Here is a 17836-nt window from a genome sequence, read left to right on the forward strand (position 1 = left end):
GTATGTTCCCGCAAGCTTAAAATCCAATAAACTGAAATCTAGATTTTCTTCATGTAGATTTTGATAATGCGAAGGAATCCAAAGATTTGAAGACGCTTTTCTCCTGGTGCATTTCAGCTTCTTACTAACAAGGCTCACACTCCTGGAAACTCACAAGCTGTTGTCCTGCAGCTTCTACAAATTCTCAGTTTTGTCCCAATGACGAAGCTGTCACCACTGTGTCACAAACAGAACCAAGCATTGGTTATATTTTCACAGTGTGATAGCCGGACTAAGAATTTTCCCTTCTCTAGTCAGCTTGGTCAATATCTGGATCATTCAACAAACAGCTGTAAAAAATGCATTGAGCTACCTTCCAATTTATGTGATAGAAATGTATTCCCAGAGTTTTGGGTTCATTCTGGTTTTGTTTTGGTTCTTGGAAGTCAGAATGGTAATTTTTTTTGTACCAGGGTTGGAATGTAGGGGCACTTCCCACTGAGCCCATCTCCAGCCCTGTTACTTATTTATTTATTTATTTTTGAGACAGGGTCTTGCTAAGTTGCTGAGGCTGCCTTTTAACTTGCCATCCTCCTGCCTCAGCCTCCTGAGCCACTGGGATTACAGGTGTACGCCACTGAACCCGGCGAAGGAAACCTGGGAGCAAGAAATGAAAGCACAGAGGCACTTAGGAAGGAAGCGCACGGCTTTATTCACGAGCTGTGGTACAGCAGGATGCGGGGTGGAGTGGCGAGGGAGCGTGGAAGTGCTGCTCCAACAGGAGCATGGAGCAGGTGGGGACTGCGCAGCTCATCAACACAGGACAGGCCAGCCCCCCTCCTGTGCACACAAGCACGAGGTACTCGGGTGCACACGCACACCCACCTCACTTTCACGGGGAACACAACACAGCATTTCAAGACGTTCCTTCTAAACATCTGCTTTTGTATTTCCGAAAGGAGAGGGAAGACAGGAAGAGCTGATGCCTTTCACCAGTTGATAAAAAGCCACAAACCCAGCTTAAAATGAAGAACCTTGAGAGCCTCTATGCAGGGCCCTCAGTAACACACAGACACAACTCACATTTATCACAAGACTGTATACACGCCAAATCCCCAAAGAACACCAGTCTGTGGATGACTATCTCCCTCCATAAGGGACAGAGACATAGCTAGCCAGGAGAGGGTGCGTTTCCACCCCTTCAGAATGGTAACGCCCTATCCTTCCACCTTCCATCAGAGGGCTCAGGAAGTTATTCATGGGCACTCTGCTCTTCCAAGAGGTGTGGGAGAATTCTGTTTGATGATCACAACCACCATTCAGTTATACGAAGCTGCAGAAAACTTTGAATTTTATTGTGCACACATTCACTGCTTAGAAAGTTTCCATTTAAACTGACAAACCCCCTCTTTCTTTTTGGGTTTACCATCAATTAATAATCAATTAATAATCTATATGCTGAACACATCCATTACCATCTCTCTCTGCTTACTGGGCAGCAAATGGAAGGATAATGACTTTTTTTTTTTAATGCCAAAGTATAGCTTTCTCTTTCTCCCATCACAGGGTTGTTGGGGAATCTACTTAGTGCACATTGTCATTGTTAGATGGTATCATTGCAAATCTCAAGCCCTAAGTGATCTTTTTTCTGGAAGGTTCTTCCAAAGGGAGCCTGAAAGAGCAAGTTTAAAGGTATACCAACACTTGGTTCATCAGAAGAAGAATAACTTTAAAAATAAAATAAAATCAGGGCTGGCAATATGAAGTACAGATTAAATAGCTACCAGAAATACAAATGAAGTGATTTATAAATCTGTGCTTGCTTCAGAGGACACAGAAGGGTTGATGGGACAGAGTTCATTCCCTTCCACCATCTTTCAGGACAATCAGAAGCAGGGATCTGTTAGGGCACAACCTGGAACTGTCCCTGCCCCTGCCGCACGCCCCAGAACCACACCAAATCTGCTGTACACAATCATTAGAGAGACTTACTTAGTCGAGAGTGGTTAATTTAAACTCTTTTAAATTTGCGAAAGCACATATATTTTATATCATCATCTCAGAAGCAATTCTTAGGAAAAGATGTCTGCTTCCAAATGTAAAAATATTAGGTGAGAGTTTTAGAAATGTTACCAGCTGGGCTTTCCCAGGCTGAGATGGAGGAGACCAAGGTTGAAAACAGAACTACAACAGCCTGTGCTTCAGAAGAGGAGCCTCAGCTGGGAGGCCCTGGATTTCGGGTCAGGGGAGAACAGAGAGTACAGGTAGAAAATCACCCCCATCCCTGCACCTTGTTACTCATTAATTCTAGTTTCTCTCTCTGAGATTTCAGAGAACAGGCAGCTTATGTTTAGTTATTGAAGAAGTCACATTAAAAACATTTAATAACAAACCCCAAACCAAAATGGAGATGCATGGCTAGCTGTATATGTTTCCAACTGCTCTTCAAATCTTCTAATAAATCACACAGGAAGACTTTGTGATGGCCTGAGCTCTCTGGAAGAAATTTTAAAGGAAGCACTGACTCATATTGTCATAGAGACCTCTTCTACTTCGTGCAATCAGTATGCGCTTCAAAGTCACAAGTCAAATGCTCAAAAAAGTAGCCCTTAAGATATGCACCAAGCTTGCCAGGTATATAATTCCTTTTCTAGAGATGAACTTTGTGTTAGCAGTTGGAATTTTCCCGTGCGGTCCAGCACAGGGTTAAATGGAGAACATCCATCTATTGTCTGTGTCCTGGACACTTCAAGATCAGGCATGCTGCACCCAGTTTAACAAAAATGGATAAGGCATTGTAGCCCTCACAGCAGATCTGGCAGTTAGAACTAGGCTGCCCCCAAGCCATCTTTCCATCTGGAACCTTCTGCTAGGGAATGGTGTAGAGGAGCTACTCCAAGGGTTTCTAGTAGCCAAGGACAGGCAAGAGGCTACTGTTGTTTTCTAGTAATTTATCTTTGAAGGGTACAGTTTAAGTGAATTAGTATGCTTGGTATGGAAAGAAGCTTTCTGTTTTTCAAGTTGGATGCAGAACTGAATTCAGAAATTACAAAAGAGCAGGGTGTCACGACTGGGAGCAGAATTTAGGGTTCAGTTTTTTAATTATTGCAACTGTAGGGCCTTTGACTCTGGATCTCTAACATAAAGAGGAGGAGTCTAATTTCCCTCTTTCATGACAGAGCCAAGCCCTCTTTCATGTGGACCAAGAGATGGAAAATATAGAAAACCACCTAATTGTGCCCAGGTTTCCAAATACCTTTTCTCACACTGGCACTTGACCTGAATGTTCATGAGTGATGACTCATTATCAATGACAGACATGGTGGGTCTTTCATTGACTCCACTAGCCTCTCCACCAGCTGAGTGCTGGGATCCACTTGGTCACCACTGTTAATGACTGGTAGGGAGACACTACAAATATACCACAGTCCCACCCCTATACTCTGCCAGGGCAAAGCAAGAAGCAGGCCAAACATTGTGCTGAGGCTAGGCTCCAATTTGAATTGACAGTTGCAGAGTATGAGGACCCTGGCAGGATGCTTTGAGCTCCAAACCAGCCCTTCCCACCTGTGTGGTCTGCAGCCCCATGAGCTACCTCAGCCTGAGTGCTGGCTTCTAAGCACCAACACTCACCCATGAAGGAGGCAACTTAGCCTCACTCTTGATCTTTGAGTCACATGCACTTGTACCAAATATCCCTTAGAAGCAGCAGCGCAGTGTGACAAACATTCAAGCAGAAATTAAAAAGCACATGCAGACTCACAGAACTGCCCTGGGTGAGTTAAGCGTGCATCCACGCACAGGCACGCACGTGCACACACTCACACTGAAGTTAACAGTGCCAAACAATAAGGAAAGCTGAGAAGGCCAAATTAAATTGATTGGATGTAATCTACTTTGGAGTTGCAGATATTTAAGAGGAAAACATGCCTTTCCTTAACTTACTACTGAAAAGACCTTAAAAAGCAAAATCAGCATGGGTTTGATTGGATTCAGAGGATGCCAGACGGTTTATAGGGGACACTGAGCATGAGAAGTTGCATTTGGGGCAGAACATGGATTTTTTTTTTGTTTTTGTTTTTGCTAAGAGGAATATGACCCATGGACAAAAATCACCTCGCTGCATGCAACTGGGCCAGTCGGAAGACAATTCTTGTCTTTCCTTTCTTTGTGAAGGTGGAGCCCAGGCCACCTCCTGTCCTTGGTGAGAAGCAAGAATCATTACATTATTTGAAGCAGAAAAAGAGTTCAGGGAGGGTTTCCTTCATTCCTTTTCCTTTTCCTTTCTTTCCTCTTTCAAAAAATTCTAGTAATGGCTAAGCAATTTGCCAACCAGGTCCCAGCAAACAAAGAGAATACGGAGCTTGTTAAAAATCACTTTTTGCTGATATTCAGACTCCATCAGACCTGCCCGGTTCCCTGATTTCTGTTCTTGCCAGAGCCCAGACAGAGCTTCTAGAGGCTGGCAAGGAAAAGCTGCGCACAACTGCTGCTACCACATGGCCCCGTTCCTCAGACTCCTGCTTAGCACAGTGCTACGTAATAAATATATTCATCCTTTGGAATTAGTACAACTGTTTCTTCCTGTGCGGCATTCTAAGGGCACTTGCTGGCTCTTACCACTACAGTCAGCACTAGGGTGGACAACAGTTAAAGGAAAACAGAAGGAGAAAGAAAGAAGCTCCTGTTGTGGACACGAGGTCATGAGAAAAGGTCACATGTGGACACTACTGCTGATTTTGGAAACATAGAAATTTCTACCCATGGCTGCTTGGCAAGTGTTACTGTGGGTTGGCCCAGTGTTTGGCTCATGGGTGTTGGGACCAGAATTTCCCTTTTTGTCGTGGCTGAGGGATGGCAGTCTATAAATTCTCCAATCAAGTCTGGGCCTTAGTGTAACACGGTAAGCCTTGCCCCGCTGCCAGTCCTTTTTCTAACTGCCGTTTATGTGTGGGACTTAGAAGAGTCTTGCTTTTTTCTTCATGTCGTTGCGTCTCCAAAGAGGTAACTTGTCAAACTCCTGTATGGACATCCCAAAGATTTCCCGAAACACTTCCGGGGCCAAGTGGCGCTGGGAAGAGAGAACAGAGTAGTGGTCAGTCCTGATGGCCACACGGATGGCCTGGAGAGTTGACCTCCAGTTTAAAGATACAGTTGACCCTCCATATCTGTGGGTTCCACATTCCTTGGTTCAGCCAAGTGCAGACCAAAGATATCCATAGAAATTGCCTCTGTACTGAACTGTACTGCATAGACTTTTTTCCTTGCCATTTACCTAAACAATGTGGCATAATGGCCATTTATATTATATTAGGTATTATGTATAAGATGAGGTGATTTAAAGTGTACACAAGGATTAGATAATATGCAAATTTTACATCATTTCTTAGAAGAGACTTAAGCATCCATGGATATTGGGATCTACTGTCCTCCCTGGAATCAACCCCTTGCAGGTACTGAGGAGCACTGCCATCATTTTGAAGAGTAAGGCTGCCTGATAAAAGAGGGGGTTATCTCTGATGCTCATTTACTAGGCCAGGTGAGTGTCCTTTCCACCAGATGAGGAGCTCGTTGAGTCTTACTGGTCCTGTTATAATCCAGTGTTAAAACAACACTGAGTAGTAATGCAGCACAGGAGGGTGATTTCTGACGGTGAAGGGGACTCCACTTAAGTTCCTTGGGATGTTCAGAAGATACATAGAAAATGGACCATGGCAATAGAAAGCCAGCCAGAAAGAGACTTCCAGGGTGGTCCCTGGGAGCCCTGGGCTTCTTCTTGGCTTATCAATGAGGGGAAGGTGGATACCTGGTCTACCGGGGAGGCCTCCTATCTGCCACCGCTTCCAGAACAGTCCCCTTAGGACACGGGGGCCAGTATTCTCTGAGCCAGCCTGACTTCTTCTACAAAGGCATCGCCTTTTGTCAGGGAGCAGTTACGATTTTTCCTGAGACTGGCAGCCAGAATTTTTTTTTTTTAAAAAAATCATTCAGATGGAAAAGTACAAAGATCAGTCTTCCAGATCTAAGGAGGCCTTGGGCATGTGTACCCAGCTAACCCCTCCACAAGGAATGCAGTAACAGCCACGAAAGACATTTGTCTGGTATAAACCTCCTCCTAGAGAGCTCCTTCCTAGCTCCCAGTGGGCTCAGCCCAGGGTCAGGGGCAGAGGACTATCTGAAGGGGGATGGACACACCCATTCTGCATTCCCCAGCTCTCATTACAACAGCATCCAATTTCCAAAGAAAATGACTAAAATCATACTGTGTCTCAAGGGTTGTTTCAAATGTCATTCCAGGCATTTTAAAAATACTGATCTAAGTATAGATACATTTAAATATAAGGGCTGTACTACTGTCCTCCCTGATGCCAGGGAATGCCAGATTTAGATTGGGCACCAGAAACTCAAAACATCCTTCTCAATCCGTCCTTGACATATGTATTTTGAGGGCAGGGGTCAAGTCTGGGTTATTGTTGTACCTCCAGGAGTCTAATAGAGAGCTCAGTATATACTAGAACAATGGATACAGGCCTGCAAACTTGCTTCTTGTGGTTTTTATCTCATTAGTGATTCTCTGAGATTTTAGTTACCTCTTAGTTCTACCTACAATATGAGATTGATCTTTACGATTTTTCGTTTTCACTGAAAAAAATAAAACATTTCTCTGGGGACACTGCAGGGTGCAGTGGGGGGTTGTATAGGGATCTGCAACTGGGTCTGGATTTTTTTTTTTTTTTTTTTTTACCTCCAGCCGGGTTCTGTCCACATCTCTTAGGATTTTGTTGCGCCCTCTGTTGGTCACCATGAGCATTTCATATGGAAATATCTGAGAAGGAAAGAAAATCACCTCCTAATATACTGCTGTTCATTTTATTAACAAGCAGAATCTACTTAAAATCCAACACTACCAAGACAGAGCTTCTGAGAGATAATCATGTCAGAGTACAAGATGTTCACCTCTCAAGACCAGCAGGAGCTCCAGAGGACAGGGACAGGGACATAAATCTCCATCAATGCCTCATAGAGCACTGTGCCTTGGGAGGGCTTGATTGGGTACATGTATACCAACTTACTCTGAGTGGGGGATGAAGGTAAAAGTTTGAGAAAAATAGAAATTTCAGGTATATATGCTGGCTTTTATGTAGTTCTGTGAGATGGCTGGGTTCAGCAATCTTGGTCCATAACTATCTCACGAATCCACAGAGCCAGGCAGGCCCAGAAGCAATGTTCTGGCAATGGACCCATTGAAATAAGCCCAGTTAAGGCTGACAGTGGGCACAAGCCCTTGGTTACCTCTGGAGGTACAGAATGTTCTGAAGCTAGAGTGACCAGTCATCCCAAGAGTGGCCAAGGAAAAGAAGTGCTGGTATCTCACTAAGAACACAGAGTTCCAACTGCAGTAAGGGCTTAAACCTGTGGACTTATTGCAGCCAAAGTGAAAAGAATGTGTTTTCTGACAGCTCTCCTAGATGCATAAGTCTAGAACAAAGTGGGCCTCGCACTCCGAAAAGGGTGGAAAAATAGGAAACCAAATCTTTGTAGGGCCATGTCATCCCTGCAAGAGACAAAAGAGAAGAGCTGTACTTGCCTTTGGTTCCAACATGTTGGGCATGGACACGCCCCGGTCCATTCTCATTGCAGGCATGTGGCCATCCGGGAGGGTCTGCAGCAGAAATGCTGGTTCAAGGATGAGCACAGAATAGGGGCGCTCAAGGGAGGACTCTGTGGGCTCCCAAACTTCCCGGTTGGGTCTCGTATAACTATTTTATAGATGTGTCATATTCCTTATCATGTATTTTTCAAAACGAGATTCTTATTGAACAAGAAGCAGGAATCTCTTCTGAGATCCAGTTTCAGAAAGATCCTGGCTTAATAACTATGGACTAATTTCTCAGTTTGGGCTTAGTTTTCCTTGTATTTTTCCTTATCTTTGCTCAGATGTTCTAGGCTAGGGGTGTAGCTCAGTGGTAGAGAGTCTGCCTGGCATGCATGAGGCTCTGGGTTCAATCCCCAGGACCACCTTTCTCCACTTAAAAAAAAAAAAAAGGTTCCAGAAAAAGAGGAATAGTTTGAGAGCAAACTATTCCTTTCTGTTGCTCAAGACCTGAGTTTCTTTCTGTTACAATTATAACTAAAAGAAAAAAACACTGCACATGAGTTGACCCTTGATGTTGGTCCGCTTTCAACCTGGAGAGACTCTCCTAAGCCAGAGCAAGAGAGTCTTTCCACACCTGACTTGGCTCATGCTATGTCCCCATGGCCTGCAGGGACAGCTTGACCTGGGCACCAGATGTGCCTATGCTTCATAGCTGTGGAGGAATGACAAATCAACTACAGTATGTATCTTCTTAGCAGAAATCATCACCCTGGGGCAAACAGCCTGGGTTAGAAAATGGCTCTATGGTGCTGGTGTGGCCAATTTAAGGAAGCAGAGTGGTCCATACCTGGTAATCTGAAAAGGAAAGGAAAGGAAAATATCACGAAAAGACCTGGAAAAACGTGGAGCCATTCCCAGAGAGACTGTCTTCTACTACAATTCCTAAAATAGTCCCCAGGAACCATGTTGTTTCCCTGCTCCCAGTCTGTGCCCATGCTGTACCGCAGGCTTCCAAGAAGCCAGAAAATGCCAACCCCAGCTTTAGGAATCAGGTAAAGCATCCTTCTTTTCTCTTTCCTTGCCATATGCATTTTGAGGGCAGGGGCTGTGTCTCCCTTGTTGCTGCATCTCCAGGAAGCGAACAGAGTGCTCAGCACCCAGAGGGAAATGCGTGGATTCCCCTTAGCTGGATTTCAGTAGAGATCCTCTAGATTTTAGCACTTGCTCTGCTGGCTCACAGAAGAGAGCTGTGATCCTACTGGAGTGAAACCCAGCACAAAGGCATGCAGTGCCTGGAGACAGGGCACAGTCTCAAGTGAACCTTGACCACCTGGGAAGAGGCTGCCCTGTCAGCCTGGCCATGAGAGCCTCACCTCGCACTCCCCCGCTGACATCTCCGTAGCTGTTATACTGAGCAAAGTCTGTGGAAACAGGCTGGAATGAGGGGGAAAAAAACATCATTAGAAAAACTACACAGTGATCACTTGGAGACAGGTAGAAAGAAAGACAGGATTTACAAAATCCTAAGAACCCTTCCCAGGCTCATTTCCTGGACCCTCATTAATCTTCTCTCCTATTTATTCCTTTACAACTGTAAAATCTTTGCTGTGGTACTTCTACTGCCACTGCTCAGCAGGCCCCTGGTAAGCAAATATCTCTTAAATACATTTCCCTGTGTAGATACAGAAATACCATTGCTCTTTGGCTTGTGAGGAGGACAATTTCAAGAAACTTTCCGTTCATAGCAGAAATAACAACTCAAAGCCAGGTGCGGTGGCCCAGGCCAATAATTCCAGTGGCTCAGGAAGCTGAGACAGGAGGATCTCGAATTCAAAGCCAGCCTCAGCAATTTAATGAGGCCCTGTCTCAAAGTAAAAATAAAAAGAGCTAGGGATGTGGTTAAGCAACCTTGGGTTCAATCCCTAGTAAAAAAAAAAAAAAAAAAAAAAAAAAAAACTCAATTACTTTTTGCTGCACTAGACTAATCTAGTCTCAAGTTTCCATAGGCCATTCATTTATTTAAAGCCAATTTCTCCTCTCAAAAGAAATATTTTCACTTTTTGTGATTTACAAGGTGACCAAGGAGGTTACAGTTTTCATTATAATCCAACATTCGGTCAAGAGTCAGATGTAGGGCTGGGGCTCAGTGGTAGAGCGATGTGAGGCCCTGGGTTCAATCCTCAGCACCACATAAAAATAAATAAATAAATAAACAAATAAATAAAAGTATTGTATCCAACTATAACTTAAAAAAAGGGTCAGATGTAGTCGGACAACAAGCCTGAACTTCAGCTAGGACTGAAGAGGGAATGCACAAAGAAATAACCAATAGAAGAGAAATCTTACCCGGTGAAGCCCGTTTTTTCCATAGCCAGGAAGAGATGAGGTTTTAGATGATGGAGCATAGGAAGCTGAGTGAGAAAAAGGTCAAAGGCCATTGTTAGGAAAGCAGAAATCTGGTTCTTTAATAACCTTGATAGTGTATCGCTTGCTTTGCAGAAGAGGAGATTTAGCAAAAACAATTCGAATGATATTGGGCTCAAATGATCACAAAATGCCACCATATTTGAGGGCCCAGGGAATAGTATCATAACAGTGACACTATTACGGAAGGGCAGGGAAAGAAAGCCAGCAGGACCAAGGGAGCTGTGCTTCCTAAAATTCTGGCCCCCATCTAAGTGCCTGACTGAATTTATCTCCTTGTATCCTCAGTACCCTAATAATACGATTATTATTTCCATTTTACAAAAGCAGAAATAGGAGTTAAGAGAAGTATCCTGCCAACGGTCACTCAACTCATGACAGCTGAACGAGGATTCAAACCCAGGGATGACTGAACACATGGGCCCCCTGTCCCAGTGACATGGCAGCAGTAACTGGCCTGGAAACCAACCATTTGAAGTTCTACTGGCTGAGCACAGCTGGGCTCCTGGGAGGCCTGGCCTAGTCCTGGTCTAGGTCTATCCCATGTGTTAAGGGCATGGAAGGCAAATAGGCTGCTGAATTTGATTTCTGGTTCAGCAACTTAACACGTCCACATCTTTGAATGTGTCATTACATTTTTTTGAGCTCTTCATTTTTTAATCTATGGAGATATGGTATTATGTATTCATATAGAACGGAATCTCAGAATTAGAAGGAGCTCTGGAGATCACCATAAGTGGTTCTGCCTCTTGCACAATTGGCCAGGCAGGCTCTGGCTGTCAGCTCATGCTAGGAAGGGTCTGCCACTCACCTGAGTGGATAGGAGAATCATAGCGGCTGGCTAACAAGGATGCTCTCTCCCGGCTCTCCTTCTCCATCTCTTCCTTCAGTATCAACTGCCCTAGGCCTGAATTAAGCTATGCACAGGAAAAAACAAAAAGAAAAAGAAAAAGGAAAAGGAAAGCAAAGTCTGCGATTACTTTCATGGAACTAGTTTCTTTCCAGAAGGTCTTGCAAGAAGTTCCTGACCCTAGGGGGCCTGGTTGCAGGTAGGTCCAGTGCCTGGTAATTCATCAAAAAGCAGGACAGGTTCTGGATTCTGCACCTCTCTTAGCCTTTCCAATGTCAGGGGAATGTCCCTGTGCCAGGTTCTGTCAGAAAGCTGCCTCCTTCTTTTGCCCTCCCCAATGTGTCAGTGGGTGACCTCAGCAGGCATATGTGAGTGTGTGGTGGACTTTTGATGTGGGAAGAGGAAATTGGGAATGAATCCTTAAAAAAATTGCATTGATTTAAAATCAAAACAAAAAATAAGTATGTGTTCATTGTATATATTTTGAAAAATCTGGAAGAATGAACCTATAATCTGACACCATTTCTAACTTCTATTTACCCTAATCTATTATTTTTCTATACATGTTTTATATAAAACTAAGATTATACTCTGTGTTCTTTCCCCCATATAATTAATGTGCTTTTCTCATCTCTTTGGAAAACATCATTTCAAGGGATGCATTATTGGTGGGAGAGTTTATAATCAGACATCCTTCTGGTTTGCGGTAGGCCCTTGCTAGAGGAAGGAGGACAATGGGCACCTTTTGGTGACTGTCCCCTTGATTCCTTTTCTCCTGGTCTAGATATGCATAAGATCCTCCAAGTTCTGAGGGGAAACTTGGAGAAATATTCAATCCTAAGGGAATTCTTCCAGAAGAGCCTGCAGGCCCCAGATGTACATCGCCTCCACCTACCTGGCCCTCCTGCACCCTCTGCACATGCAACACATGCCCACTCACACAGTCACACTCTCCAACCATTCTACAACTCTCTGACCTCCAGCCTCAATGTCATCACCTCTAAAGGCAAGTGCAAAGTCCTTATTAAAGTTCATGCTTGTCATGTCTCGCTGGACTGTAAGCCTCAAGGGGCTGGGACCACCTCTTGCCTGTCTTAGTGGCTTGTACAGAGTAGTGATGTAAAAAGTTACAGATTTTATTGAATTAGAATCGAAGACAGCTACAAGGTAGTTTAAGGACAAACCTTCATTAACTGCTCTTCTTGAAGCTGCCGGCGTCTCAGGAGTTCCTCCTCATCTTCCTCTCTGCCACTAGATCTGCGTCTCATGTCAGTTCCTAATTCCACAGCAAAGACAACTTCTCACATCAGCCCCGTGACAAGGGAATCTTAACGGACTAGTCCATCTGTGTTCAATTTGTAGGCTGGCAAGCTCTGAGTGGTTGGTCCTTCACAAGTCGAAGTGAACCAGACAGGGGGGAAAGGCACCCACCACCAATCCAGCTCGCCCAGGTGGTTTCTCTAAGAAGGTGGGCCCCTTTGGCAAGCTGGTTCAATGTACTAGTGACTCCCTGCAATTCTCTGCTCAATTAGAACTGGTTTGCCACGTCCCTGAGGTCAATTTTTCAAATAGAGAGGAATCTGAATTTATCCACATACCAACAAATCCATAAGATGGTTTCTGTCTTGTGACAAGTTTAAAAATCTTGTGGTTTTCTCTTTCTCTGAAGATTTAGACTTTTCAGAATACTATCATTGCCACCTACACTTAGTAAGTCAATTAAAAAGCATATTTGTTTGTGTCTTTTAAAGAATGGGTTTCCTACTTTCTTTTTAATGATACTTTTAAAAATGACTATAAAAGAATTTTCTACCGGGCTGGGGTTGTGACTCAGCGGTAGTGCACTCGCCTAGCACGTGTGGGGCTCTGGGTTCAATTTTCAGCACCACATAAAAATGGGTAGACAAAATAAAGGAATTTCATCCAACTACAACTAAAAAATAAATATTTTTTTAAAAGAATTTTATACCAATAGTTATGTAAAAACAGTATTAATAAAGCTAAAAATTACTGCGTGAATTTTTTTAAAATTGCAAACGGTTTTTACATTTCTTGGAATAAGGGGAGACAGGGAATGGAAAGGAGGAATCTGTCTGAATGGTTGGAAGATGAAGATAACTGTTGTTTTCCCTAAATTACTTGGATTAATCTGGCTGTGGGAGGAAACAGGAAAGTTTGCTAATCTAATCAAAATAAACTTCAACTAATAGTCTCAGTTTTCATCATTCTGATTAATGGACCAGACATTTTCCTCATCTTGGAACCCAAAGGAACTTTAAACTATGTAGTGATGATAGTTTCAACAATAAAAATTGAATTCTCCTTTTCCGCAAAAGCTTAGCTGCTTCCAAGTCCCTGCTCAGCAATACAACTGTGGGGGCACAAGGCCCCCACAGACTTCCAAAAGGCACAGATTGACACATTCCTAGTTCTTAAAATCATAAATGTCAATGTCAATTTTCTCTCTTTAGTGTATTCTAATAAAAACTAAGAAATCCAACTTTGTAAGAATTCAACAAATCTCATTAACATAATCATAGAATACTTATGAATGATGAACTAAGTAGATTTTCCCTTCAACTATTTCTATAAATATTAGTTGTTTTAAAATCACTTTATTGCCTATAAAAATCATTCCTCAATTAACTTGATAAAAATAACCTGATGCAGAAGATTAGGAAATTTTGGAAAATTGAAGGCCTTTCAGGTTGTCAATAGAAATGTGATAAGCTATAGTCATGCCTTTGTAAGGCTGACTCACTGGATTTTCAGTACGTGCTTCTGTGCTTGTTAATATCCCTTTCAGGGCTGAGTGATTTCACTATGACAAAACAGTAAAGACACAGACACAATTGGAAAGCATAAAGAAAAGGATGAAACAACTCCAAAATGACATTTTAGCACAGGATCATGGAGATGACAGATGTAAAGTTACATCCCCTCACTTGCTATTTCGGAAAATCTTCTACTCTGTAATAGCTCTCCTTAGCAATGGAGCACATGATCTTGCAGGAACGTTAAAGTGCTTCGGTGTTAAGGTTGCTGGTTAAGAGAACTATAACTATAATCCAGATATAGTCTAAAACAAATGTAACTAAAAGAAGTCATGCTTCTATGGACCCTCAGCAAACCCACCCACTAGACTCTATTTATATAGAACAATGCTTTTGCCATGAAGCTCTGACTCAACTGTGCTTGAAACAGTTGATTTTACAGTGATAACGCCGAGAGTCTGTGCAAACCATCCGTTTTAGACCAGTTCTGGATCTCAGTGGGTTTGGTTAGAGCCATGCTCTGGTTGATGTGTTTCTGTAACTGAAGCAACTTGCACACAAACTAATGCCACGTTAGGTCTTTTCACTATTCTGCCTCTTGGCTGTACTTTTCTTAAAGTCTTTAAGTTTGGACACATGTTCTTGTACCTTTCCAAGCATCTCATGGTTAGCTCCCCTCGCAATTTGTCCATTTGACTTAGCTGCATCAGTTGCATACCTACGGCGGCAAGTGAGGGGGGACCAGGCCAGTGGTCCGTCTCAATCTTTGGTATCTCGCTGGGGTCTGGCGCCTGGGCTGCTGGGAACTTGGAAAACTTGATGATATCTTCTGAGGACTTGCTCTGGGCTGCCAAAGCAGCTGCATCTGGATGGGAACCAGGGTTGCTTAGCTATTGGTGTGTAAGGCAGGGGTGGTTCAACCCCACAGACACAGTTTTCTCATTATCAGAAAAAAGTTTCCAGAAAGTTCTATCACCATGACAATTCAACTCATTTCCCTTACTTTATGTTAGAAGCAACGTTTTATTCTATGTCTGTCCTACATCCAAATTCTTGTTCTAGAGCTATGCTATCCAGTGCTAGCTCTATTTAAATCTAAATGAATAAAATTAGGTAAAACCAAAAAAACTAACAAACTTAAAATTCAGTTCCTTGGTTGTATCAGTTATATTTCAGGTACTCAGTAGTCACCTGTGATTAGTGGCTACTGCACAGGACAGCATAGATATAGAACGTTTTTACCATCATAGAAAGTTCACTCCTAGTATTCTCCAAGAGTAAATAATTATTTTGGAATTAGAAAATTGAATTATTGGAAATTTGAGTTAAAAAATTGAAGTTAAAGAGTTAAAAGCATGACAATAGAATTTTACTGTTGTCACTCATATTTAGAGGGATGGTAGCTTTGGCCAGAAGCCAAAAATATATTGATCCAGTTCATTTTAATCCTTATATGCTACATATGGGTCCTTGTATCTTGGGAGAAATGGAAATGGAGAATCTACTTCCAGCTTGCAGGAATTTAGCATTGTGATTTATGTATGCCATCCCCACTCACTGTTTTGTTCGAGAGTCTGTATATACAAGTGAGTGAACCAACTTTAAAACAACAAAAGCCAAACTACCAGTGACATTAGCTCAGAGTCCTTAGTGGCTGTGTTTGGAGGAGGATTCACAGGCTGAAAGTACTGAATCTGCCCTGATTTGGAGCAAAACAAACCAAGTGAAATGGTTGGTCCGGATTCTGGCTAATTTTGCAAACTGGTCTGGGATGTTACTAAACATTTCAAGACACAATTATAATATTTTTCTCCCTCCTGAGTTCATATATTTTAAAATCTGGAAATAACCTTTTGATCTTCAGCTCCAATATCTGCTTCCTTCCACTAACCTTCTGGGTCTCAATTTGCTTACATGATTTGACCAAGGTCACCCAATAATAAGGGGTAGATCTTGGCAGGACATGGAGCAGTGTTTCTCAGAATTTCTAACCTCAGGAGAAAAAAAGAAAATACTTCTGCGTAGAAAACACTACATACTCAACCCTTCCTGTAGACAGACAAAGTGCATTAGCAAAGGAAAGACCTAAGTTCTGCATCACACAAAAAGAGTGTGTGACTTAATTTAGATCCAGCCTTTCCCCAAAACATCAGGGCACAGACTGCAGTTGGGGCATGACATCTATTCCTTTGGCACTGAACAGTTGGCTGTCCTTTCTTTGACAAGTGCCACTGTGGCCATACTACTATTAATTACAATAGACTGAAAGCAAAGACTTTAAAGTCAGTATTGAAGGAAATCAATCGATTCCTTCCAAATAAAGGCTCACATTATACAATCTCCTTAAATCCTAATTATTTATTCAAGAGACAGAGTCTAAATATTTTAATAATTTTTTTTAAAAAGTCTCAACTGATAAGTCAAACTCTGGGAATCTTATTCTTAAATTAAAACAAAAAAGCATGACTTCAAACAGTACTTACTCATTAGAATTGGTGAAGTCAGTAGTTAAACATTCACATGTTAATGAGTGTGTGGGAAGACATTAAACCATAAAAAACAAAAACAAAAACAATGTTAACAAACTTAAAAGGCAAGCACATGATGCAAAACCTTGAAAAATAACGAGAAAAAAAAAAACATAACTCTAGAACCGTTCCAATACACACGGTCTTTTTTATCCCAAAATTTTGGCCTAATATTTTTTCGTAGTGTATTTTCAATTTTGCCTTTCATAGCATCCTAATTCTTACTAACTTATTAATGGTAACTGGATTCTAAAGTCAGCCTTCAAATTTCCAGGCACAACTTCTGTAAAATTTTCTGAAATCATTGGCAGTTTTGTCTATTATCTCTCTCTCGATTCACAAAAATTTCTGGCAGATAAATCCACAGAGACCTAACAACAATGGACAAAATGTGATTTACAGAAAGTAATGTGACTTCTGGGATTAAAAAATAGCTGTATTTCAGAACAGGAAAACGCAATTATAAATCCACTTTAGTAATTCTTTGTTTGCAGGAATGTCAAAGACAAACTGATTTAACTCAGAGGTCCTTAGAGATAAGAAAACTGAAGCACAGGGGGTGGCATGATATCACAGAGCCATGTAGGCAGGAGATGGCACAAGGATTACCACCAGTCAGCTTGTGCCCCATCCATTGCATGGCAAGACATTGGCACACCTCAGAAGAGGCAGGGGACTGGAATAACTAAGTCCATGTAGGCTTAGCCAAATTAATTTTTCTAAGTGTCTCTTTTTCATTAGTTTTAATTAGTCAAACTGCTTGCAAACTCATTAAAATTATTTTAAGGTTTGGTTACATTATTTGATGCAAAAATGTCTTGTTAGGCTGCTCGTGGGCCCTTGTGACCAGTACTTTCCCTTCTCTATGAATGGAATAATACATGGCCCGATGGGCTCAGAAATAGGGGGGATACTTCCTGATCCAGCCAAGTATTCTCCATCCAGGGAAGTCAGTTTCACAGCATTTACACATCTTATTGGACCTAAAATCCATCATAATATACTGGATGCCCCAGTTTGATTCTCAAAAGCAGCAGCAATTAAGCCTTTCAGAAGACAGCAAAGAGGAGACAGCAGACTCTGCTACTTAAACTATGCGGAGGAAAGCGAGTTTTACCATGCTGTTTGTAGATGGGTGGTTTTCGGTAAATGTTGATCCCTTGATCTGTGAAAATGAAAAGCAAAGATGTGTGATTATGGGAACCAGTTCAGTGATGGGAAAAACAAATCAACCAAGGGGCAAACCAAACTGAAGACTCCTGAACAAAAATAACCCAGAAGGCTAACGTTTGTATTACAAAGATTGCATTCTTTGGAAGAAAAGATTACAGAAATGAGTGAATTACTGTAGAAAAGTGATCTGGAAGCCTTTGTAATACATCTTAGCATATTGAGAGATATAACTTATTCATGAGCCATTTATTTCAAATACATACTTCACTGAAAGTGGAATTAAAACAGGAAGAAACGCAAGCAGTGGAAGCACTCGGATGGTGGGGAAGACATAACCAGTTTGGGGGGAAAGCCCCAAATTGCTACTGTCTAGAAATTGAGCTCCCAGTGGATACCAGTGGCTCAATTTACTTTTTCAATTAATGAGTGGAACAGTGAAAAGCAATGTAGAACAATCAAGAGTATTTTTTTTTTAAACATAAACACATTTTCTATGTGCAAGGCTAGCTTA

At 42.1% G+C, this 17836-nt stretch overlaps 1 protein-coding gene and 1 non-coding gene across 8 annotated transcripts in view; one reads left to right on the forward strand and one right to left on the reverse strand.

Moving 5' to 3' along the window:
* Nucleotides 1-667: 667 nt before the first annotated feature.
* Ablim1 (actin binding LIM protein 1) overlaps nt 668-17836 on the reverse strand; it is a 271582-nt gene continuing 254413 nt past the window's right edge. For 3 of the 7 annotated variants that reach the window (XM_046449941.2, XM_046449938.2, XM_046449940.2), the window contains exons 16-22: nt 17270-17317; nt 14343-14489; nt 12035-12126; nt 10812-10917; nt 9923-9987; nt 8950-9010; nt 7673-8431 (exon numbers count right to left, since the gene is read on the reverse strand). In XM_046449941.2, the coding sequence (XP_046305897.2) occupies nt 8400-8431; nt 8950-9010; nt 9923-9987; nt 10812-10917; nt 12035-12126; nt 14343-14489; nt 17270-17317 (551 nt within the window). In that variant the 3' untranslated portion in view covers nt 7673-8399. Of the gene's footprint in view, nt 5051-6724; nt 6806-7567; nt 7643-7671; nt 8432-8949; nt 9011-9922; nt 9988-10811; nt 10918-12034; nt 12127-14342; nt 14490-17269; nt 17318-17836 lie in introns of those variants that run through there. The other 4 variants (XM_058581322.1, XM_058581324.1, XM_058581323.1 and 1 more) reach the window with 4 other exon arrangements.
* Trnaa-ggc (transfer RNA alanine (anticodon GGC)) lies at nt 7931-8001 on the forward strand. Its single transcript has one exon. It is a non-coding gene; the product is annotated as a tRNA-Ala (tRNA).

Source organism: Marmota monax, unplaced genomic scaffold, assembly GCF_021218885.2.
Source record: "Marmota monax isolate L192 unplaced genomic scaffold, Marmota_monax_Labrador192_F-V1.1 WCK01_AAM20220418_F8-fsc00004, whole genome shotgun sequence".
Classification (NCBI taxonomy): Eukaryota; Metazoa; Chordata; class Mammalia; order Rodentia; family Sciuridae; genus Marmota; species Marmota monax.